This window comes from Neodiprion lecontei, chromosome 1 (assembly GCF_021901455.1).
Source record: "Neodiprion lecontei isolate iyNeoLeco1 chromosome 1, iyNeoLeco1.1, whole genome shotgun sequence".
Taxonomy (NCBI): domain Eukaryota; kingdom Metazoa; phylum Arthropoda; class Insecta; order Hymenoptera; family Diprionidae; genus Neodiprion; species Neodiprion lecontei.
The window spans coordinates 35740091-35764600 of NC_060260.1; the positions used below are offsets into that span (position 1 = coordinate 35740091).

General features: G+C 42.9%; 2 protein-coding genes across 2 annotated transcripts in view; one reads left to right on the plus strand and one right to left on the minus strand.

Annotated features, from left to right (window-relative positions):
• LOC107228093 (mediator of RNA polymerase II transcription subunit 20) overlaps positions 1 to 279 on the minus strand; it is an 89411-nt gene extending 89132 nt beyond the window's left edge. The window contains exon 1 of the mRNA XM_046735516.1: positions 114 to 279. Coding sequence (XP_046591472.1) covers positions 114 to 127 — 14 coding nt within the window. The 5' untranslated portion in view covers positions 128 to 279. The remainder of the gene's footprint in view (positions 1 to 113) is intronic.
• Positions 280 to 1710: 1431 nt separating this feature from the next.
• The window catches only part of LOC107220800, an 85330-nt gene continuing 62530 nt past the window's right edge, over positions 1711 to 24510 (plus strand). Inside the window, exons 1-2 of the mRNA XM_015659538.2 lie at positions 1711 to 1911; positions 18026 to 18057. The gene's annotated coding sequence lies outside the window, so the exon portion shown is untranslated. The remainder of the gene's footprint in view (positions 1912 to 18025; positions 18058 to 24510) is intronic.

Genomic DNA, 24510 nt, shown 5'->3' on the forward strand with positions numbered 1-24510 from the left:
CGCATAACCTAAAAACGTTCAACAAACGCGAGGTTGAGGATTATTTGATGCGAAGCATGCCGTGACAAGTGTGACGGCAAACCTGTTTGTGAGGCTATTTACGTGATACTCACACTGTCACACCCATTGTTTCTTTTCTGTCAATAAATAATCAAACTAAAAAAAAGCACTCAAGTCACACACTGATAGAAACGAGACACTTGTTTACCAGAGATGAGTAGGCAACTCTGTGTTTACAATCTAGACTATTCCTGACAGTGACAATGAAGCTCCGCCAGTTCGAAACTCGACGGCTTAGATGGATATTCCTCTGATGCTTCAACGCAGCTATGCAATCCATCGGCTAGATGTCGCTACGTACAGTTTCCGTTTTAGTTTCCCTTGACGTTGACTGAAAATACAGTTCATATGAGTTGATATGAGGACTGCTTTGGGTTCTTGTGTTATTTTTCGAAATGGATTGCCGGATTCAGACGGGTTTGAGGGAAATTCCACTACCTTGCACTTACCGACTCGTCTTATGGGATCTCAATGTAGGATCGTGGCGTTACAGCAGAATACTGCGTAGTTTTCCTTAGCGGCACGCTGAAGTCTATAGCCAATGCCTGCCATTTTTCAGTCATGAAATCATAGCTATAGTCGTTCTGCGGTTTTTGGAAAGCAAGGTCAGAAAGAGCCTGAAGAAGCCTACATTTGCAGTTTTTTCAATCTAATTTTCGAGGTGTCTGGACAGTTTATGCAAGTCGGTTACCGACCGGTATTTTAACGTACCTTGTCTTATTGAAAATTCAGCTTCACCTCATCCTCTCACAAAAATCACGGCAGTTCGACCACCGACCATTTGCATTGCTGCCCGTACCCTTAAATAGTATGAATTGACCGCAGATATTTTATTTTGTATACATATCTATGCAATTTAATGCGTGCCTAAATTCACAAGCTGTACGTTGCTATCTGTAATTCGGTAGGCTTATACAGCGAAGGTAATTGTGCCGATAAATATTGCCGGTTTAATTTTCATTCACCGCGTTGACCGAAGATGTAAAGTCAACGTTCTTTATGGTTTGAAATGGAATAAAATACGAAATAAATAATAATCGATTGAATCCCCGATTTTCTGTACCCTGTTCGTCCAGTCGGTCCAGTCAAAATAATGTAATATCGTTGGATATTAGAAGGTACAGGGTATTTCGACACGCGGTTTTGCTTCAATTGCGAATCTAAATTTTGTTATTTCTCCGAGCACTCGAGTAATCTTAGAGCAGTGTATATGCTCCAAGCAAATGTCACAGAGAACATGTCCAAACCGCGAAATTCGTGAAACGCTTCGCGGCTGCAGAGCGAGCAGTGACAAGGTCCGCAAATAGACGGGCGGACAAGGGAATTAAGTTCTTTGCATGACGAATTTTCCGTAGGAACAGAAACAACGACTGCGTTGTCAAACTGCAGTATAAAACCTACACACTATAGACAAATTGGAATACAAATGGTGACCAGGCAAAGACCGTTCCTTGTCCGCTCGTCTATCTACGGACCTTGGACCTTGACAGATTACAAAACTCACCCCGGGAATCCCCGCGCAAGCTCAGAGAGGTGTCACCACCTGGCGCGGGGTAGGTGAACCAAAACAGTTAGACGCTGGTCCGCGCGGAGCGCGGTGACCAAAATCGAACGATACGAACCGTGCCAAGGGGCCACGAGGTGAACAATCTTCCGAGCTCATCTCGGAATCCCAATCATGTATACATAGAATTGTGAGATTTGTTGAGTCGAACTAGCTGTCAGTGATTTGCAAGGCCTAGGCGTGGATGGGTCGAGTGTGCGAAGTTGGCCTTAACAATCCGAGCATATCAGTGAGTGTGGCGAGGCTGACAGAGCGGCAACCGAGTGACAAGGGGATCCTCGACCAAGGTGAGAGTTCTCATTTCAGCCGGGAATCAAGATCAGGTTTATCACTCTAGCGGCGTTCGATTCGGAAGAGACCTTTATCCGTATTAGGCGTTGATCAAGGCTGCCGCCTCTCTCACCTTTCGCCTATGCCTGCTTGTTCTTCGGCTCGGTTCTGCCGCTCGCCGTTTTCTCTCGTATTCGCATCCTGGCAATTTTAATTGACCCGCGACCGGCGCCCAGCCTCGTAGGGTCGTTCGACAACAAGACGGCTGTCATTCCCGGTTGACGCCGCGCACGCCTTTCGTTCTCTCTCTCTCTCTCTCTCTCTCTCTCTCTCTCTCTCTCTCTCTCTCTCTCTCTCTCTCTCTCTCTCTCTCTCTCTCTCTCTCTTCCCGAGAGAGTCGCTGCGAGAAATTGTACGGAAACCCCGACGACGGACGAAAAACTCGTAGGAAACACCGCTTCGGCTGGCATTTGGCTCAGCTTACATTAGAATTGACTGCTTGGTTCGGACTAATGAGATTGACGAACTGTTTAATCGGTCAATTAAACACGTGACAACTGGGAGTAGCTATCGCGGACAGGAATTAAGGACTAGGTGTAATTTCGTAGCTTTTTATTCGGCCAACTCTCCTAATGGATTCAAGTGTGAGAAGATGAGGCTGAATTACGGTCCGAAAAGCGATCCTGTACATCGGCAATACCGTTATAAATTAATGACCGAAACCGTCAGTCGGCGTTTCGCTTATAATAAAATTTCGACGAAAGTAACCATCGTGATGTACTGATTATTATTAAAGCGGCGGAATCCTTTGGAACTGCCTACAATAATAAATAATATTTCGAAATCACGCCTCGCGCTTTATTTCATCAACGCGCGACGTTTACGATTCGGAGTCAAAAGTATCCTGCAGAGTTGCTCAGCTCTTCATTTCTCGATGTATCTAACGAGACTTCGTATTGCACAAACGAGAAATACACTGAAGTAAGAATTCACTCAAGTATAAGGAGGGCATGAAACCGACGGATCAGAGATCCTGCTAGAACATCTAAGGATGTTTGTTTAGTCCGAAATATGGAACTTCTAATGCGTAGTTTCAACCATTGAACCTTTCTTCGTTTGATTCACGATACATTGGGTTGTTGAATGTTCGCAGATTATACTTCACCATAGCTATGAAATAATAATATATCCGGCTACACGCACAAATAAGTCTATAAAAACTTGTTATCGAAACTCCCAGTGAATATAATGAAAATTAATATTCCAGGCAAAAATATTAAACAGCTTTCGTTAATGAGGGCATTCCACTCCTTAACTGCTGATACTTTTAATTTCAATCGGAGTTGAGAACGATTTGACGTGAATTACACTACACATCGGAAGCTAGATATTTTGGGGCAAAGAAACATCCTTAGTTTCAGCAAAATTTGTGACCCGAAAGATTGATACTATCCTCGTTAGAGGGATGTTGGAAAAATGAGGCTTTTTCATCGAAAAAATTGGTTCTTTAAATTCGCATTCCGAAGCGCATTGTCTTCACTGCGACAAAGCATTTCCTTCAACAGTCTTCGACCCGTCGCAGCTTCTCAAAAAATTCGTGCTCAAAGAAAGAGCGAGACTTGGCGGGCGGAAAATTGTGGGTAAAGAACCCCGCGATAATTTTATGGGAATTGGGTTTCGGTGATATCGTCTCGATTTTTTATACGTTGTAGATCGTGAAATTTTGAACAAATCCTAAGTTACGAATGCTTTGGGCGCTAGAAAAGCGTTCATTTTATGTCCAGTATTTCTTGATGCAAGATAAACTAAGAAAAAAATAATTAGCTATTTCTAATAAATAAAACATGGCCACGTAACGGACATGACGACTCGAAGTCTATGGACTCGTCCCCTCCTCCAACCTCAATGATTTTACCTGTAGACGACGTTACCTGGTGCAAATAGATATTTTCAGTTCTTCTATGGAAAAATGGACTCATAGAAAAAAATCCAGACGATTTCAATGATTGCGAGACCCAGTTCCCATAAGATTATTGCGGGTTTCTTTGCGGCTGAAAGCTCGCGGTACAACCGTAAAAATTAGAGTAAAATTAGTTCTCGAGTATATTCACTTATAACAACAGTAGCTGCAACTGGAAAGCCGCGCCTGCGGCTCGTTCACAAGGCCAGTCAACTGAAAACGATAGCTGGTTGAAGGCGAGAAGAGAGGAGGAACGAAAGGAAAAAATTGCGGAGGCAATTTGCAGAACACCGGCTGCAGACAATGCGGCCAAACATACAAAGCTGCTGCTGCTGCTGCACGTGTCGCTCGCTCGATTTGTCACGAAAAGGTTTTGCCTCGGTGTTCGTGCCGGGTGACAGTGCACGTATATAATCCGCAGATTCGGAATTGTGACAAGGTTTTCCACTTGTCGGGACCGCGAATACTTTTGTCTTTCCGTTGTCATTGCGAAAACGCGGCGTTGTTACGCATCTTTTGCACATTATTGTGCATATTTTACGCACACGATTCGTTATAGACAACCACTTCATATTTCATTTTGCAATAAGTTTTGCTCTCTCGGTTTTTGATCTCGATATTCCTTAATTGAGCGCGCAAATACACCGCGAAACGTATGAAACCAGTACAAACGCGTTCCCCCTGAACAATGGAACATTGTTTTAAAGGATCGCGGTTCGACGAAAGGGCGACGAGCGTAGGGAAATAACTCTCGATTGCATCGATCCGACCGGTAATTCAAGACACGATTGTATCTATGCTTTTATATTACACTAACGACGCATTGACGGAACCACGGGGCTTACACAGCTTGGCGAAAAATGACTGTATTTGATAATTTTTCATCATTATTACAGCTTACTTTCGACACTAGTCTTGAAGTTTTTCTATAAAATTGAATGCTTTCTCACGTGAGAAATTCGAAACAATCTTAGCCGCCAAAAATTGGGAAGAATAGAAAAAAAAAATAAAAATTAGCGGTATTTTGAACCGTTGTAGAAACGACGAATAACGACGCGTACCGTTAACGTGAGTCAGACAAAAAGCACACGCGCATCATTCGCCGTTTGAATAATTAGTTGTTATATTGGCGCGCGCCCGTTTAAGGATCGTTCGGATTTTCGATCTGCCGTTCGAGTCTGCGTGCAAAATGTGTCGTAGCTTGAATGCAAAATAGTTAGAGACCAAGTTTCGATCGACAAATTAGACACATATATGTGTACGCGATACTTCCTCTCTGAATGACCAACATTATATGGCCGACGACAACCGGCGTCAGTTTTTAATGAGACGCGTAATGTGAAGATATGCAAAGGCCTGCTTATTCATTAATAAATATTATTCATTGCAATACGAACTCCCGTAGGATTATATTTGGGCCAGACGGACGAGTAACGTCTCAAATGTACGGAAAAAAATTAAGGATTGAAAAACGAAAGATAATGCATCATTAAGCGGAGGGCACGAAGACCGGAAGATGCGACCGGATGTTGCTAGCACCGATACACACGCGGTAACGTGAGGAAAATCTGAAAGGCGTCTTCTTGTATCGTCGTCGCCGCCAGGGAAGCGTTCGAACCTAAGAAACTCGGTGCAATTAACATGCTGTCCGAACACCGTAATCGTTTATAATTTTCACGTTCGCCAGCAGGTATCAGGGTTTGAGAGTATAATGAATCGGCCTGTCCCCCTGGCCTCTTTGCATCTCTCTTCTGCAATTGCACTCGCTAAAACGATCGTTCGCCACACGATACCATTCGGATCATACGGTATACTCGTATTGTAGCTGGTAATTGCACACGTGTATCGGCCGCGTTTCCGGTCGTCTATCCTCCTGCACCACCTACAATCCGACTACCACCTACCATTCGAAACGCCCCCCCTACACACCTCTGCCGATATGTGCATAATCGTATATACAGCTGCAAATCAGCAATATCCACCGGAAACCGGATCGTCAAGGGTCGGATTTCAGGTCCTTTTCGCGATACGCGAACTCGGCGCTGTAGCTGATAATATCGGTTAGCGCGAATTTTCAGTCTGGTTTCTGGATGTCAAATTTTGATTTCTTTTTATACGTAACCGATGAGTGAAATAATAGTTTTTTCTTAGATAAAGTTAGTTTACGTAGAAACCGGAACGATAGTTCCAATTTTAAGAAAAATTACATATTTTATCAAACTTTCACCGTAAATAACAATTAAAAAAAATTCAATTTTGCATTCAAATTAATTTTATTAAAACATAAAGAATAAGGAAATAAAGGATTGATAAACAAAATTTAAAAATGAATATATTTCGTACTTCTTCCGTTTTTGTATGAACTTTCTCGTATCAAATTCCAAACGAAATCTCCCATCGTGCTCTCATTATACTGCCACTGATAACGTTAATAACGATAAAGTCCAACGCATCTTGGTAAAAACGTTTTCCCTTTTCTTCTGAATAGACATCCGTATTAGCTATCAACAAAAAACTTCAAGACTTATTTATCAACGTAAAAAAGACAAAAGCAAACTCTATAAGTAATAAATAAAGGTTTTGGTTATTATTCGATTTATTATCTCAATAGAAACTCAAAAAACAAATAATTTTTTTTGCTAACCTTTGTAATTAGAAATCGTCTGGCATGTTACACGGATAACTCGAAACTTAATTTTGCAATGCAATGCCATATATTGTTGAACGTGTCCTTGTGTAATCCTCGTTGTGAGGAAGGTGAAAAGATGGCGAAATTTCCCTAAAAATATCTTCTGTTCGCTAATCCTTACGTATACAATTGGTTTAGTAACGACACTTTACTCTCGAAATTTTAGCTCGTTTGCAAGTGAATCGAATTCGAAACTCGTTTCAAAGTGGTTGAGGAAGGTCGCCACGGTTTCGTGAAAATTCAGGTGTTCGCGATATTCCAACGAGAGTTTTTGAAACTTTTCATTCAAGAACCATCTCAAATTAATTCTCATGTTACAATAATCACTTGTTACAACAGACTTATGTCACTTAGTGTATCATTGTGCAAATTTTCTTTCGCCTGACTTTATTATCACACTCATCGGTCGGTAATTGTTCACAACTTGATTCATTGAGCTTCGAATAAAGTGATAAAAAATAAACTTCATCCTTTTTGTTCGGTTTCGAATCTGCGCTGCGGATCGTTGATTGAAACAAATTTCGATGATCGTTGGGAATTCGCGTGAGTTGGAAGAATTGCGTGAACTCGGGTCGGCGGATAGAGAAACGCCTGAACTTTGAATGTTGATAGCAGGCGTCTGGCGTTATCGATCGGAGAGATCCTTGGGCGAAATCCTGGCAATATCCTTATTCCTAGAAATTGGCCAGCACGACCGCTGAATATTTTCAACTAAATCCAAGCGAGGTGAAGCCCGGAGCCTGCAGCATCCGAGGTACATATTTCGATTTCCCTTCGGGTGCGCCAAATCTCTCATAGCAAATACCAGCGATGCTGCATACGTGCGATTGCATCGCGTATGATTGTGGATATATTTTCAGACAGGTGCCAAAGTTCGCCTGAATTAAACTGGCTGTATCGGTCAGATTTTCCTTGAAAATAAGGAAAATCAAAGAAATTTCAGTGAATTTTTATGTCAGCTAGTGAAACCTTGAAAACTTGAAGAGCGATCGAATAATAATAAATTCGAAATTTTGAACAAGTTGCAGTGATATTTCGGTCACGACGCGGTGTAAACCTGATCGATTTCATCTTTGGAATTTCAAAAGATTGGTAGAAAATTAAACCCCAACACTTTTATAGAATTACGAGGATAAAACTGTACTGCATTTTCCTATAAATTGTAAATTTCATGTCAGAATCCAGCAGCCTTTCAAAGAGGTCGTCTGCCAAAATGAAATTTCCACAAATATCTTCTGTTTAGATCTCCGTCTTTAAAGATCACGATTTCGAGATACGTCCTATCATATACTTGCCTGCTTGATACGAGTATATCTAATTATTAGATTCATCTCAGACTCATCGCTAAACATTTCACGTGGAAATAAAAGACGCAACGAACCCAATTTCATTAACATTATACGATTTTCCACTTCCTCATTACTCACACTTCTTCACGCCCGAGTTTCTTTTTCGTTCTACACGCATCGACGAGTATGCAAGAACCGAGTAACGACCGTAGGAGGCGAAACCTCTCTTGACACAAATTCTCCAGAAACGTACGGAAATTCTCAGTCCGCGCGAAGGCGTCGGTTATGCATGCATATAAGTCGCGTTACGTGTACAACGGAAAATTCTTACCTCCTCTTCCTCCGCATTGCGGCTGCACTGCGCGGAATGAACGTTCATACCGCACTTGCGAAATTAAGCAGAATCTTAGAGCCACAAATTCCTGGAGAAACTGCTGCGTCCGAGAAGATTCAACGATCTTTACTCAAAATCTGTACCATAAAGGACCGAGTATCAGCTCTTGCGCTCCTGGTTCGTCCGCGATTGTTATCGCGATTGTACGAATTGTTTATCTAGTTATAGAAATAAAATCAATCGATTTACTCTGAAACATCCATCGAGATATTGAACCGGAATCCGCATGCATTAGGAAATATTTACAGGCAAATTTGGAATCGAAATTAATGTTTGAACAAAATCATCGACATGTTCGCTGACTTTCAGATCGTCGCATGAAATCTGACAACTAGATTATTGCATGTGATAAAACGGCGAACAGTTTTCGACATTTTTTCGGATATTGGCCAGAGACGTGGAAAATGTAGGAAAAAAAATACGACTTACTGACTGACTGACTGACTGACTGACTGCTGGTCGAGGAGGACGTCTGCCAAAAGCAGAACCGTTTTCACCGTGCTATTGACGGGTTTATACATTTTAGGTACCTAGAAGCACATTTGCTCGTCGCCTGCCGCGCACTTGGCTGCGTATTGCCGAGATTATCGCTTTCATCCTTCCTTCCTTCCTTCCTTCCTTCCTCTCATCCCGGTGATGCCAGATGGTTGGCTTTATAAGACGGTAGCATGGGTATACACAGAGTTATATAAGGTATATCGAATCCGTCGAACCTACCTGCTGCCACGTAACAAACGGCCCGACCGCGTGACTACCTTGGATGAAATATAGGATTCTTTATCGGCGTATGCCTACATAGTTGTACAATCGTATAACCTGTATATATATACAATTCGCCTTCTATAACAAGAGATGAAAATAGGGATACGTAATGTATGTATATTCCATGTACACCTATAACGGGATAATCGATGCGGAAATTTTCCACCTGCGAAACTCAGCTTCTTTTTGCATATTGAACGTTGCACAAAGGACGATGAGGTGATACGATGATTGTCAGAAGACGCGTCGAGATGTCGCCCGAGTTGTTTTTTATTTGCAAGGCGATTTTATCGCTTAAGTTTACCGCCGCCGCACGATTCGATTATTACAAAGTTCAACGTCTGGAGAAAATATAGGGCGGTATAAAAATCAGCAAAAATACCGTGGGCAGAACTTGGTTCGATCAGGCGGACAGGAGCCACCGTAACGGTCTGCTTCTCGAACAAAAATAATTCTTACCATGGTCTTAACGCGCAGATTCTCTCGACTGACTCGAATTCAAAACCCGCGCTTTATAAGTGAAACCGAGTAAACGAGGCTGTGATAAAAAATAATGTGTAAAAGACGGCCTTGAGCGAGGGAAAGAAAGAGATCGAGATTCTCGAGTCCTTGTGCGTTGATCTGTCCGGTCGAGCTGAATGGGCTTGAAATCTGTGCCGCATAATGGTGTAAATTGACTTAAAATTAGTCCCGTCTATGCGCGGCGTTGAAAAGCGAAAACTTGGGGCATACGAAGCAACGTCCGAGATGGCGTGACGCTGTTTGCTCTTTATTATTAAAGCGTGGAAGATGAATGTCCGCTCTGTGGTCTCTGACCTTACGATAATAACCGTTTTTGTACCAAGCGACCGGCGCGTGTGTCGCGCACACGTCGATGCATCGACTTGCACGTATCTCTCGGCCAACTCGCGACTAGTCGAGATATTTTCTGTACGTGTATGCACGAGTAAAAACTGATTTACACCGTTGAAGCTCGGTGGCACGGCAGCAGCTGCTACCAATTTCACTTACTTAGCTGCTGGATTCGCCTCGCCCCGCAATGCGCGCTGCTCGTTTAACGCCTGTGGCGTATTACAGCTTCGGCGTATTGTCCGATGCAATCCTGTATAAATGAAATTGTAAATTCGCGAGGCGAGATTCGTAGGTCCGAGGAAATATTACGTTGTTTCACAGCCAGGCGAAACTGGGGACGGGGTTCAAATTCCGAATTCAAAGATATCCGAGTGCGCCGAATTACGAATCTTTTCGGGGCGAAACTTGAAGTGAGGATACCGAACTTTGACGAAATATCAAAGTTTCGAAGAAGCTTTGAAATTCTAAATGATCGGAGATTTTCGGTTCGGCGAATTTCCGGCTTGGTGAAATTTTACCATTTGAATATTTCTCTGTTTTGGATTTTCGATATTTGTACGTTTAGAATCTTGGTAGGTAATTCTGATTTTCGGTTTTTCTGATTTTTTGCAACCACTCGTTGAGTCAACTACGACGTGTGGGTATATTTTAATTTTCGGAATTTTGTTATATCGGCAGTCAACTTTTCGGAACTTTGCTTTATCCTAACTTGAATTTTTGAAATCTTGCAATTTCGAATCTTAAGCCGTCAGCTTTCCGATCGCTCAAAACTTTGTTGTTTCGTAACAGTTTGATTTCTTTACTTCAAGTTTCGGCACCAAATAATTCGAAATCAGGCGCTTTGCAGAGCTTTCCAAATTTGGAACTTCAACCTCGCCCTCGAATCGATATTCGAGGCAAATGGCTACTTTGGAAGTCTGGAGATTTGGCAAAACACTCCACGTCTACGATTTGTCAATGATCATGATTTCCGTAAGAACCAACCCTCGTTCGTTTCACCGATATCTTCTTCCGACTCGGAGTAATTACGTATCCGAGTCAAACAAAACCGAGCCCTGTCTAATTACTCGTCTGTCCGAGTGTTCCCCTCGTTTCGCGGGTGAGTAACTGACGCTTGAATCTGTATAACCGGACCATTTCGGACGTGCGAAAGTAAAATTTGCCTCTTCTCAAGCCTCGAGGATACAGAAGATGGCCCGAAGGCCGACGAATTCGAGCTCCGGATTACAGGGGGGAAGAATGGAGTTGAAAGGAATTAAACTCTCATAATGGCGGAAGGTTTCTAACGGGCGGCAGGAAGAGCAAGGGGAGAGAGAAACGCTCGTAATCCAATGGCGGGCGTATATTCTGAAAAAAAAATTAAAAAAAAATGCATATAACCGTGGACAAAAGGCGTTCTTGCCTCGGATTGCCCGCGGGATGGATCCATGGTCGAGGTGCGAGCAAGCCACGTTGATAATGCCGTATCTTGTTATCTGGGTTAGGTAAAACGACCGAGAGGGAATTCGAATTTCCCGACCATCTGCATCCGGCGTTCGTTGCGGTGTAAAAACATCGTTGGATACTACGTTATACTGTAATTCCTTCTCTCTGCGCTAATGTTTACTTATTTTCCCCTCTCTCTTTCTCTACCTTCTTTATTTTTGGCCCATGAAAATATCTCGTCATCGGCACAGCTATTTACCCAGTCGACGTTGCCGAAAGCTGTCGCAAAACTGAAACTGAGGAGGAGGAGGAGGAGGAGGAGGAGAATCGCGTGGCTTTGGTCACGTATTGGATGTAAGCGTGTGTATCGCACATGATAGCTCCGTAAACGTTGAGAAACGTATAAAAAATGTATGTATCCATTACATTATATACATGGGAGGGTAATTCTAGAGATGCTGCACAGGTATCGGCTCCCTCCATCCAAGCCTGAATCTGGTACGTCAGCGTCTATAGTCTAGAACGCTTTGATGTCCAGTGATGATTTGAATAAATAAACAAACCCGTCTGGGGCTTGAAAGCCCGGCGAACAAGAATTATATCGACCGTCTTACATACGAAGCTCATTGTTAGCTCTCGGCAACTATACCAGGTACCTGCGCAGAGGTTGACGTGGATATTCCGCAGTATCCGCCAGGTACGTATGTACGTACATACGTATTTCAGGGTATAAGTTACACACCGCTCAAGTTTCGATAATACCTACGCCGGTACGAATTAAATTCCATTTGTTGGTATTACACATATGTGCGCTCCGCTATGTCTACATAATATTATATATATATATATATATATATATATGGAAAGTTTATATCAAAATGGGAAGGAACACCTGCAGCGTACCTCGCAGAGCCGGGGCTCGTTCTTTACCGTACCTGTACAACTTTGTGAGCGATTCTAAAACGAAGTAACAAATATATCTGTAAAGGATGCAAGAATGACGATGATGATTGTACAGTTGGATTTTAATTACATCGTGGTAGCGCGAATCCATCCAGCACGATCTTTCGGCGATTTTTTAAAGATTGCAGAAAACACAACCGATGTATCGTTGATCGTCCCGAAAACGGCCAAGCTGATTTCGCCGTTTAATCCTTTGAGTCACGCGTTATTGTGCGAGTCAAATTTTGTAACAAGGTAGTATTCCATGGTTTCTGGGGTCGATGATTACAGATCTGAAATCAAATTTCAAAAATTCAAGGTGGCCGATTCAATACGATGGGCGAAAATTTAAAATTCAATCAAATACGGTCGAAAAACTATGTGCGGGGGTTTTCGGAGTCGCTGATTGCGTTCGGCATACTGAATTTTCAAAATCTGCTTTCAGCTTCGTAATCAGCGACCATAAAAACCCATGGACAATAGTTTCTTCTCCGGATTCGATCGATTTTGTAATTATAGTACGCCGTATTGTATCCGCCATCTTGAATTTATGAAATCCAATATCAAATTCGTAATCAGCGACCCCAAAAACTTATAATTCATGTAAAACGTGAATATGCATAAAGGGATAACTTTGTCAAAAATGAATTATCCCTTCAATTTTCACAATTTTTTTCTTCCAATCAATTTGTTTCTCGCAACAATGAGTTACATTATATCGCAATAATTTCTCTCGAGTAATGAAAATCTACTAGTATACTATCAGAAATAGCAAAAAACCGCGAAGAAATGCATCGAACAGTTCTCTGAATATACATAAAATTGATATAAAATAGGTGGTAAGAATATTTGCCACTACGATTCAGAGGGTCAATTATATGTAGAGCCACTACTTTTTCGGGCAGGTATCCGGATTATCCGAACAACGCTGATACACCGGATCCAACGCTTCAAATCCGGACTATCCGAACTATTCGAATAGTAAGAGCACTTAATTTATTTGGGTACTTAAACTATCCGAATAATGCGAATAGTTCGGTTTGCCGCCCAGGGTATTATAACTACTACAATGTGTGCATACTCTCGAAAATTTTTGCCAATTCGCTGCAGATTTTCTACGCAAAATTAGAACAAGAGTTATACAATATTTATATACATTCCCTGTGAATTCAGAAGCTAACTCGCAATCTTGTAAAACTGTATTGCAAAAATATACACCCGTTTTATATACGAATATACCAACCATCCGGATATTCAAATTACCCGGATCTGAAGTTTCACGACAGACGGATTCGAGTGATTCGGATATCCGGATAGTGTAGAACAGTTTGGATCCACGTGCGAGCACTAATGTTAACACAGTTGCGTCGAAGCGTTGTTTCAACGATCGACTGCGTCAGAATGTTGAATGCCGATGCACTGACCGCATCGCTGTATGTGTGTATGAAAATTCCGATCGGAAGACGCCGCGTGAAGGTGATGCAACATTCTTGTTATCGCGAACAAAGTACAATACGGTACCTATACACACGCTGTTGCTGTACGAACGTGAATGTTATTGCAAGTCTCGCGGATGCTGGTAGAACGAAATTCCAAACATAATGGAACAGTGGCGTCGGATACGTGGCCCACCCTCGCGGGTGTAATAACCAACACCATGACGCACATGGTTTAAACAGAAAGCAAGCACGTCGCGTGTGTGGTTACACCGTCAATGTCTCTCTACCTGCTGGTAATTATACCCTCGCATGCATACGTGCACAACAGCGTTGCCCCCAAGTTCTGTTATCTGGAGGCAACAGCTGATACATGACCTGAACCCAGAACCTCGCTGGGCACGTGCATATGTTCAAGTAAAAAAAAACTTTAACATCGAAAAATGTTATGATATCGCGGAAATAACAGGAACACTGAGAAAAATTTCATTTGTTACGGTAACTAGAAGAATTTGGTAAAACAGGTATCGTTAAAAAAAACTGTCTGAATATTGTTGGAATTACGGAAAACGGGGTACGCCTAATAATTTTCGTAACAGTTGCAAGAAAATCTAGTAACAGTAATGAGAAAGAATAGTAACGGATACTATTACAGACTTTCCGGTAACAGCTAGAAAACTAATTTTCATTTTTTACCTAGAACTGTATTTTTCGATTGTGGTAAAAAATGAAAACAGATAAGGACTGAGCGGTAAACGAAACTAAAAATTTCTCTCAGTGAAGATGAAAATGGTTTATACATCCAGTCTTCTGCGCAATTTTCGTTAGTTATAATTTGTCCTTCTGTCCTCAAAGAAATTCAACGATACCAGCAGTGGTCCTGTCCTATTCATATGTATTCGCTTTGTTTCTATACCGATGAAATTGTTAAATTGTTGTTGCGGCGTTGTTGACGAATGGTCGATGATCGAGGTGACGAAGAGTGTTCAGCACGGAGGTATTTTATGCAGTCGGGACCAACGGTGAATGCGCATCGCACGTTATACGGGTCGACGCGGCGACAGTTATGCACCTACGTCTGCGACCGTTTACCAGAATATATTTCACTGCTTTAGAATCAGAGAAGAGTGTGCGGAGCACGAACGGGGTCGTCGTCCATAACCGCGTATCGCGGATGCAGTAGCGTACGAGAGTTACAGCTGTACGGAGAAACTTGCAAGAAGTTTACGGACAGGCGAAGAATCCGTGCTTGGATTTCACGGTGAACTGATTTGGCGACAAATCACGAAGGTGGCGGAGGGCTGGAAATTAGGGCGACACTTGACTCGCGAGAAGGAAGATGAAACCCGGAACGTCGAAACGTGCGACCGGGCAACCTGGAGGAAGATCGAGAAGAGAGAGAAGGGTGAACGGAAAAAGAAATTTTCAGGCTAAAAATAATTCGAAGCGAGAAAATAGCGTCGAGTGTTGAAAGAGATCGAAAACTGCGTTCAACTTTTTTACTTTCACTTTCTTCCTGCGCATCGTCGTCGGTCACGCGGCAATCAACGTTGTTAACAACTTTTGTATAAATATACGTTGTAAATAGTTATATGTTTATGCAAACCGACGAATACAAATGTAAATATTTATCTCACTGTACGAGGCTCGTCTTTTGTGGTCTGTATGCTGTGAGTAATTCATTTATTACGAAGAATTAGAGATTGTGCAGGAGAAATACGTGACGCAGAATTAGATAACAATGACTGCAGACCCGCAGACCGCGTTGTTTGGATACGCATAAACCGAGGCCGGAAACCGCATAACGTCGGTTTCACTCTTTCCAACCTCTCGTCACATTCGTACAAGTAAGAACGATACGTTTACGGCACCTGTATCGCCCCTATATTCATCATCGACAGCGCAACGTTCAAAGTATATTAAAAGACTTCGGAAACAGTCCAGCTGCGAAGAGTTTATTGCTCTCCGACTGTTGCAATGCTGATAAAGTCCCATGACAAAAGAGAAATATAAAGAAAAAGGCAGGAAGAAGATACGGCAAAATATCGTGTGTGTGTGTTTTTTTTTTTTTTTTTCATTATTTCGACATATTATGAAATATTCAGCTCCGCGTAATGCATGATCATGCGTTTACCGAGTGCCAGTGTGAATCGATACCAACAACTCTGTTTCATCCTAATGATCGTAGCCTCCCCTTCACTCGTCGTTGATTATAAAATAAACGATCTTTTTCCTTGTGGGAAAAAAGTACGAAACATAGTTTTCATAAAGCTAATATCGTGACCGAGAGAGAGAGAGAATATTAGTTTCTGACGGTTTGTCGAATAAAAGAAATAGGTTGAAAAAAACGCCATAGCTGTTTGAGGGGGAGGAGAGGGGAGAATATGCGAGAACATCTGGCATGCCTATAAACATTCTTCGAGGGTTCGACCATCGCGTCGTTCAACTCACGGACACTTGACAAAATGCAAGAAGGAGAAGAAGAAGAAGAAGAAGATAATACTACAGAACATAGAAGATGAACGCTTCTTTCGAGGAGCGATGGACCAATTCTTTCACGGTGACGTCACCTCCTCCTCCCCCTCCTCCCCCTCAAACCTCTTCATCATAGTCGTCGTCGTTCTCGTGAACCCTGAACCGACGCTGATGAATCGGCCATTATTTACGTGACAAATATCCCGCAAAGATTTTTATGGGCATATAAACGACCGCGCTCGTTGCTGCAAGCTTCCCTATTTAAAACACACTATAAGGATCAGTAGCGGGTCGTTAAAAGCTAACAAAATCGATGAGATGTGTTGTTTTCCGTACCACATTAAAGTCGGCGTTATCAACGAGATTTCTTTCTTCTTTTCTAATAACCCATTACGCGACACACTTTTTTCTGGTACCGCGACGATAGTAGAGGTCGAGAGAAGGTCAGGCAACGAAATTCCTAGTAGATCTTAATCGTTTCCATCCCAAACGCAGACGACTCTCGTCAATCGTTTAGCAAATTTTCCTCGAAGATTTCCCGTGTTTTACATCCTTCGATATGGTCAACGAACAAAGAAACGCTACGATCGCTTTATACGGACGTGTCCAAAACCGTTTCGCACTGTTGCCTCGTTGTCTTGCATCGGGCGCATGTGCAAAAGTGTGTCAGAATTGTCACCGGAAACGTCGCATTCGCGATGAATCATGTTCGCGTATATATATATATATATATATATATATGTATATATGTATAACTACCAAGTACATTAAACGGGCACTTCATATCTGCAATCTGCATACTCGCGGACGCGAAGTCTTTGAAGAATTTCCACCGGAGTTCACGCTTCTTTTCTCTTTTTCTCGCCGCAACGTTTCTCTCCATCGCGATGTTTGATGTATAACGCATGACGTGTGCAGCGATGGACTGTGTCAAAAGAACAATTAGGTGTCCGTTAATGCGTGACTGCGCAACGTTTTCCCGGGATGAAAACACGGGGTTGTTATACAGAGGATCGTGCGACTAACGATCACCGGAAATCGCTTTGTCGGAAAGAATCCGCAGAACCGGAAGCTCAGGAACTGGCCTACACGGTTGAACGTAAACACGTGAAAGAATCGATCAAATTTTCTTCACCCTACGACGCGTAATGTGTCGGTGTTTAGGGGATTTTCAACAAGGCTGAACCCCTTTGTATCGCACACATATATATACAACTCGTTAAAATTTGAAAACAAACATGAGCAAATGGAGGAATGAAATCATCAAATTGCCGCCGATTATCGAGCGCACGAGTATCAGGTGCACAGCTGTAATAAATTCAAAAATTATCAGCGTCTCAGTTCCGTGCTTCGCCTAACAATGTAGTACGAAATTTTACCTGCACAGATACATAGATTTTAGGTGCATTGTAGGGTGCTCGTTAATTTTTAGCATGTGCTTTTCACCCCTGGAATCTACTGACAATGACGAAAAAACAGTATGTTGGATATTTCAGATTTTTAGCTTGATTAGAAATGGATTTTAAATTGAAAAGAAAAAATGTATAAACTGAACAGTTCAGCATCACCAAAAATGGATGCATGGGTCAAGCTGCGGTTATGGTGGTTAGTTTGGGGAGGTGGGGCAGCTTGGACTATTTTTAGGAGTTTTTTTTTTTCATAAAAATAACGCTATTTTGTTATTAATTTCGATGAACAAATTCGAAACTGTTGTCGAAACTATAAATAACAAAACCCTCGTACTCAAATTGCTCTAACTGTTTTTGTATTCTTCAAAAAGAACTAAAAATAGGTTTGATTAAAAAAAATCCAAGCTGTACCCACCCACCCTGTTAATCTGTTCTTACCAAAACCCGCTTTATCGTGATAACGTAATTATTATCATTGAATCTTTTTTTATTTTTCAGACGCCGTTCTTGGTCAACTGAAGCGCACAACGGTAAGCAGCCAAAAATCAATGCAATGTCTGCTATCCATTCGTTTTTTCTTCCATTTCGATCGCAAGTACAAATTTCATTGTGGTTACATGATTCGTGAGATGTGTGACGATTCGAAACTTGCTTTGTTCACCCCTTCATCGCGTTATTATTAGGAGTTAAACTATTTTTAACCGTGACTCAAGGTCCGGCAATGCTGCAGTTTTAAGTCAACTGCGGCTGTTTTGCTTGTACCCTCGAGTAAACCATCACGAAGGATTTCCTTTCCTCTCGCTGAGCTTGCAACAGTTTATTCGCGCGCATCCGGATGTTCACATCAACAGATTTTCGCCCATACCAACGTCTACGATTTCCCTAACAAGATGAGATCTTCGACATTGCGCAACTTCTCGATCAGTTGCGACGCCGCGGTTTTCAAACACACACGCAACTTCACGGCGTGGTATGTCGAGTTTCGCAATCGAAGATTCGAATGATTCGGAACAATGAGTTCGTTATCCGCCGTTGTTCGGGACGATGTTCAAAAACAAGCGACCGCATGACCGCCGCTTTTAATTACTAACCGCGTTCTCGTTACTCGCCGCGTTTGTCCTACCATCGGGCGTATGCTGCGAGATTGAACCGTCATGTGTGTATGAAACGAGCATCGATACTCGTTCAATATTTACGAGTCGTTGCTCTGGACTGCAAAATTGATCGCTACTACCACAGCTGCTATTCGTTCCTTTAGAAATACCGCATTTACCATCTCTTTTCTGTGATCAACCGCTAATATACGGTATAGTCCATTTTGGTGTGTGTCATTTTATTCAGTAGAAACAGCTGTGATCAATTACTCTGCAATTTGAAATTGTTAATTCTGACACATCGAAAATACTGTGGTAACTGTTATTTGGGTCAAACCTGAGGCGCAGATTCCAAAGTTGCGTGTTGAAAATATTTTCAGCATATTTATAAATATTCTGGTAAATTGATTGCAGGTTTTTTTCGTCCAAAAATTGAAGACAGCAAAAAGAAAACAAACCGGTTCTGATTCTGACGAATAACAAGAGGCTGCTCGCATAATCCTGTACGATTAATTTGAACCATTTTATTTTTATTTCATTTTTTTAAACCACGTCGAAAGGCTTGTAAAAGCTACCTTAATCCAGCGAGAGCTAACGAACATTTGTTCTCGGCAACGACGCAGACTGCAGCTGGAGGGAAGGGAACCGGGGTATCCGGGTGTTGGAGGAAAGGGAGAAACGCGTGCGTGTTGATGATGTACAAACGCATTGCGTAGGGGGAGCACGCGTTTCAGAGAATCGCGCTTTGCGATACAGATATATTATGTATACATATATACGTTTTATGCGTGCATGCGCATGTATGTAAAATTGAAGCCTGCATCCGACGACGCGAAACGCGACGGATGCAAAGAACTGCTGCTTCTGCAGCTGGAAACCGTAAGACTGACTCTGTAGAGTACGTTGATTGTGAGTCAGAGAGTCATCGGAGTCGCAGGGGCTGCACTCATCACCGACCAGACGCCATTGATATTATTCTCTGCGAAGCTTCTTCTTCGTTCACCGCTGTTGTGGATGCACTCGCAAGCATCGTATCGATACTGGACGTCTTGCCAGAATCCAAGAGGATGTCGTCTCCGGTATATATGTAGATGCAGTTTTTATCGGTGCCAAGCGACGCAGAGTTATTGCTCGACACTTGAAGGACCACCTGCAAGAGAAATGTACATTTCATATCGATTATTGATGGTCCTCTCTTCTTGTTCAGCCTGCTTTTCATTCATTTTAATTCATACTCTATAATTCACGTGCGTAATATCAGCAGCAGAGCCATGTCAGGAAAATCGACCATGGCAATGGGTACGGTATAATTAGATGCTCTTTAGATGCTGATTGAGGATTTCTCTTCGTGTCATTATTATTTGTCTTCCGTTTCTCTGCCCTTTCCACGAACTTGATATTTCTCATACTAAGAAACGTACAGGAATTCACTGGGAATTTTCGGCGGTAACGTTTTATGCGTCGCCTGATCGACTTGGGACCGATCGCGGTCGCTTTCTCTTTGCAGAAACGCGCATTAACATGGCGAAAAAAACAATTTATTCCGGTGTTTTGCTGAACAGCTCAAAATTTTTGCGCAAATCTGAAACCTAAATCTTGAGATCAGGACAGTTGATTACAGCCTAGAGAGCAGCAACTATGCTCTTATTCAACGTCAATAATTGGGTAGATTAGCTGGAAAGAGGCGGTAATTTGAAACGACGTTCAACGTATGTGTTCACAGTGCTGCTCAGAGAAATCGAATTTTCGGAAAAGCAGCTGACATGCCTTACAAGTGTAATTCTTTGCAAGCTGCGAGATCCATCGCTTCCGAGAATCTTTTAACCTCAAAGCGCTTACCGAACCCTGAGTAATGTCTAGACGAAAATTACATAGAAATCAGTTTCCGTATCTACGATACATCCTTTTATGGTTAGCTTCATATTTTTTACGTTAAAACGAACGTCGGTCAGAGTCTTCTGACTTTTTTCCCGTCAAAATGACCCACTCGAATTACCTCACCTACCTGCAATATGAGTAGACTTAAAATTCGCAAGATTACTTTAAACAGTGACCACAGACGATGTTTCACAAGTAGTCTGATGGTAGATGAAACCATTTCACATACGTGAATCGTGGCTTCGTGCCGTCTCCACTACTCAATCGAAACCGGTCAGTATTCAACATCTTTGAGTCGAATTCAGTGCCATTTTGCATTGTAAAGATCAAGTTTTGCAGCTTCCTTATTCCCTTGTTCTCCATTGTTGAAAGTCACCGCTTGTTCCTACAATCAATTGCGACAGGACAGAGCTGATTACCCGATGCTACGTTTCAAAAGTTTCGGTTGGAATACCGGCGAACAAAGCCAACGAAAGGTGAAACACGACATTCTTTCAACCCTTCACATCAGCAGCGCACCATGTTTGGCGTTATTTTAAATCAGATACCTGTACTTTGTTCCGAGTCAGTTATGAAAGGTGGTGTTTTTGTTTGCGGCAGTCGCCTAACGGGTTGACCCACTACCGAACTATCCAGACAATTAGCCATTGCCGGAACTATTCGCGTCTAGATACCGCTGTGAAACAAAGGACCGTTTGAATTTCGGATTCAACAACCAGGCTGTGGCCGAGACAGCCGGTAAATTTATGGCCGTTCTGGAGCTTCAGGGTTCCGTGACCGCGTTTTGATTTCCGCCAAGAGTCGAGTATTGTTCAACGAATCGCGGGTGTCTGCACCGCCATAGAATTAAACTCGAAACGTGGTCATGCAGCGGTTCGAGTTTGTTGGGCTAATACGAGAGCTGTTATTGTCGTTTGCTTATCAAATTGTTCATCTTCGGAATCGCGTTTCACAAACACTCCGGTTGTCCGAATCGGTCGTGACACGCGCCGCAATTGCGCAATTACATGTGTGTGCGCGGCTTCCTCTGCACCGAAGCTTCATGGTGACATCACCGCATCCGTCGAGAGTTGAAACGATGAATGCACCGCTAACCGGGTCAGACCATCCTTTCTTTCCACCCACCCACCGTCTCGATCGCTGGCTGAATATTAATCCATCTCAGAAACTGACCGCGTTGAAGAAGACACGGGAAAATGGAAAAGCGGTAACATCGGCACTCGACTCTCGTCGCTTTTCCAGTTTTCACATGGACGCCAAGTCGCCTCAATTAATGGACATCCTAGTCCTCGTCTCGCTCGCCAAAGCACAACAAGCGGAACCGTACGAGACTTCCATGGACGCTCAACCACGCTTTTCACCATCGAGTACTTCACCCTTCGGCTGATCCTGACGGCTCTTGGTGCGTCTAAAACTGGTAAAGCACCACTGCCCTCTGCACCCAGGACAAATAGGCAAATAGGTATAGAACCGCGGTGTGGCCTCATGGCATCAGTTATTCTCAGACTCCCGGGGTGAACGGCCAGTTTCTACTCAGACTCAACTTCCTTCTCTGACAGAGAATTAGACCCGATGACCGTTTCACCTGCACACGTCAAATGTCGTCGCTAAACAAGAGGGACAAACGTTTTTCTCTGCTCGATGACGATACGTTGTGACACAATGTAATGTAGTAAGAACGAAATAATCTTATCATTTTCAGATAACGATATTGCGCTGCGAAAATATGTGTTGGTATATCAACGTTACGTTTGTGGAGATCATTTTTACAGCACTTGAGAATCGTTTCTAGCTACACGAACGACATCGATATGCTTTGGAAAAGATGAAGACATGTAGAAACTCGCATACAAGACGACGAATCGTAGTGGAAAATTCATTTCGAGTATTCAATCGACTGCACTTGATGCAGAATCGAGAAGAATTTCAATATCTCAGGAGCCGGTTGCGTACTCTGGCACCCAGCTGCGATACCCGGAATACCCTCATGTGCCGAGTCTGGAATGTTGAGGAGGTACGTCGTTGCGTCAGTGACGTCAGATAGAGGAATAAAGAAAAAGCGATAAACTCGGTCTACTCCATTAGAGTATGCTTGAAAATAGCGATGCAAATACCGTTTTTATAACGAGTCAACATCAGACCAGCTCGTTTGCGGTGAATAATTCGCGAAACGTTGCGAGCTCAAGCTGGACTCGTTGGAGAGTTTCTGCGAAACGTGCTGTAATCCATCTTTGCGGTGATACCCGTGGGCTTGTGATTGTCATACACGCAGAAATTCAAAGTAACTGGGAAAAATAAACCTGACGTCACTCTCGCAAGTAGCGAAAATACGGTTCGATCGGTATTCTAATTTTACTCTCTTCCCAGCGCAGGACACGCGTACAGCAAACTGGTAATAGGTATGTGAGGACGGGTACGTGCGGAGGCGCGTCGCGTCGCCAAGCAGTCGAAAGTCCCTAGGGACCCGTTATGAATTTATGGGTTTGTTAACCTGGTGCATCCGCCGCCAAACCTCACCTCGACCACCTCGCTACACGGATAGGTATTACCTACTCTCCTCTATACCTCGATTCTCCGTCTTGTACTACCCGATGCCATGTTCGCGGTTCACGGTAGTCGCGACCATGTCCACGATGTGCCTCGTGCATCGGACGCATGCAGGATACATGATCGTATTACCCATTTAAATATTCATCGGGGTCCGCGGGAGCGTCTTGGCCGACGACTCCACGATTATCGGGAGTACAAGGTTGTTCCTGGAGTTTAATCATGGAGGAGTATTCCGTCCACCAGAAATTACCATGTATTATTGGTAAAAGTGGATGTACCGGGGAGAAACGACATGTGGCCTTGTGCAGGGCACCTTAAGGGTCAGACCTCGATCAGGCAAGTCCGTTATCACTGCCAACGACAGGAGAGCCCACTGGAGATTCTCTGGTGGAAAATATATCCTTCGGAAAAGTACCGACAAGAATGATCAGGATCAGTGAAGAAGCGCTGTATGTCGCGATGTGGAAAATTGTGAAAACTGTAAATTTTCATGACATCACCGCGATTCGATATACCGAATTGATACCGATCAAACCAGCTCCGGGGTTTGAATATGAAACGAGAAAGTTCTGCAAATCGTTGGAATAGGAGACAAAGAAATAATGCTAGATATCCGATGGCTCGAAGTGGAGAGATATCCTGCAATCTCACGCAACGATCTGCACAGACTCTCAGACTCTAGACGCATTTATCTCCCGTCCTTACGGTTTTAAATCCTCCTCGAGAAGATTCACGCGTCGTATTTGTTCCGGAATATCCTGAGGAGGAACCGCACGAGGCTTTCTTTGCTGATCGGGATGTGTGTATACAGAATTTTGTTCGTTTTTTTTTTTTTTATTTCCTCCCTCTATCTTTTTGACGCCTAGGCCAGGTTATCTCCGGTTTTTAAAACGCGTGCAGGAGGATTGGAGCAGGGCGTGGATAACGAGGGTAGCTCAGCTGTGAGGACCGGCAAGCCACTAAAAGTTGACAAGTTTTTAGTACGAGGAGAAGTTTTTGAACTCGCGGCAATTTGTCGGGCTGGAAAAAGGCGCTCTGTATGAGTCGAGAGAAAGGGAGCTGCGTAAACCCGCGGGAAAACTTTTCACTTTGAATTTTTAACGTTTAACTTCTGACGAGTTTTAACGATCGGTCTGTTGCTGCCGAACAAACTTCTCGGGCATCGACTTGAGGACCGAGTTGGTATATACGCAACGAATGAATCTGGAAGATCTGAATACTTCTGAACAATTTTTAGAATACGGAAAAATCATGGAAGACTCGTGGATTTTTGCTTTGTGTATCAGAGGTCGGCCGATTAATTACCAAGAAAGGAACTGTCTCATTCCAATCACCGATGATAACGGATTCCCCGACTAAATCGCGTCGTCCAAATTTTTTCCTCGGTAAAGCATCGATCGATTTATCTCGACTCTGCGAGTTCCCAGACGCTGTTGCGTACTCGTTACTGTTTTATGTGTA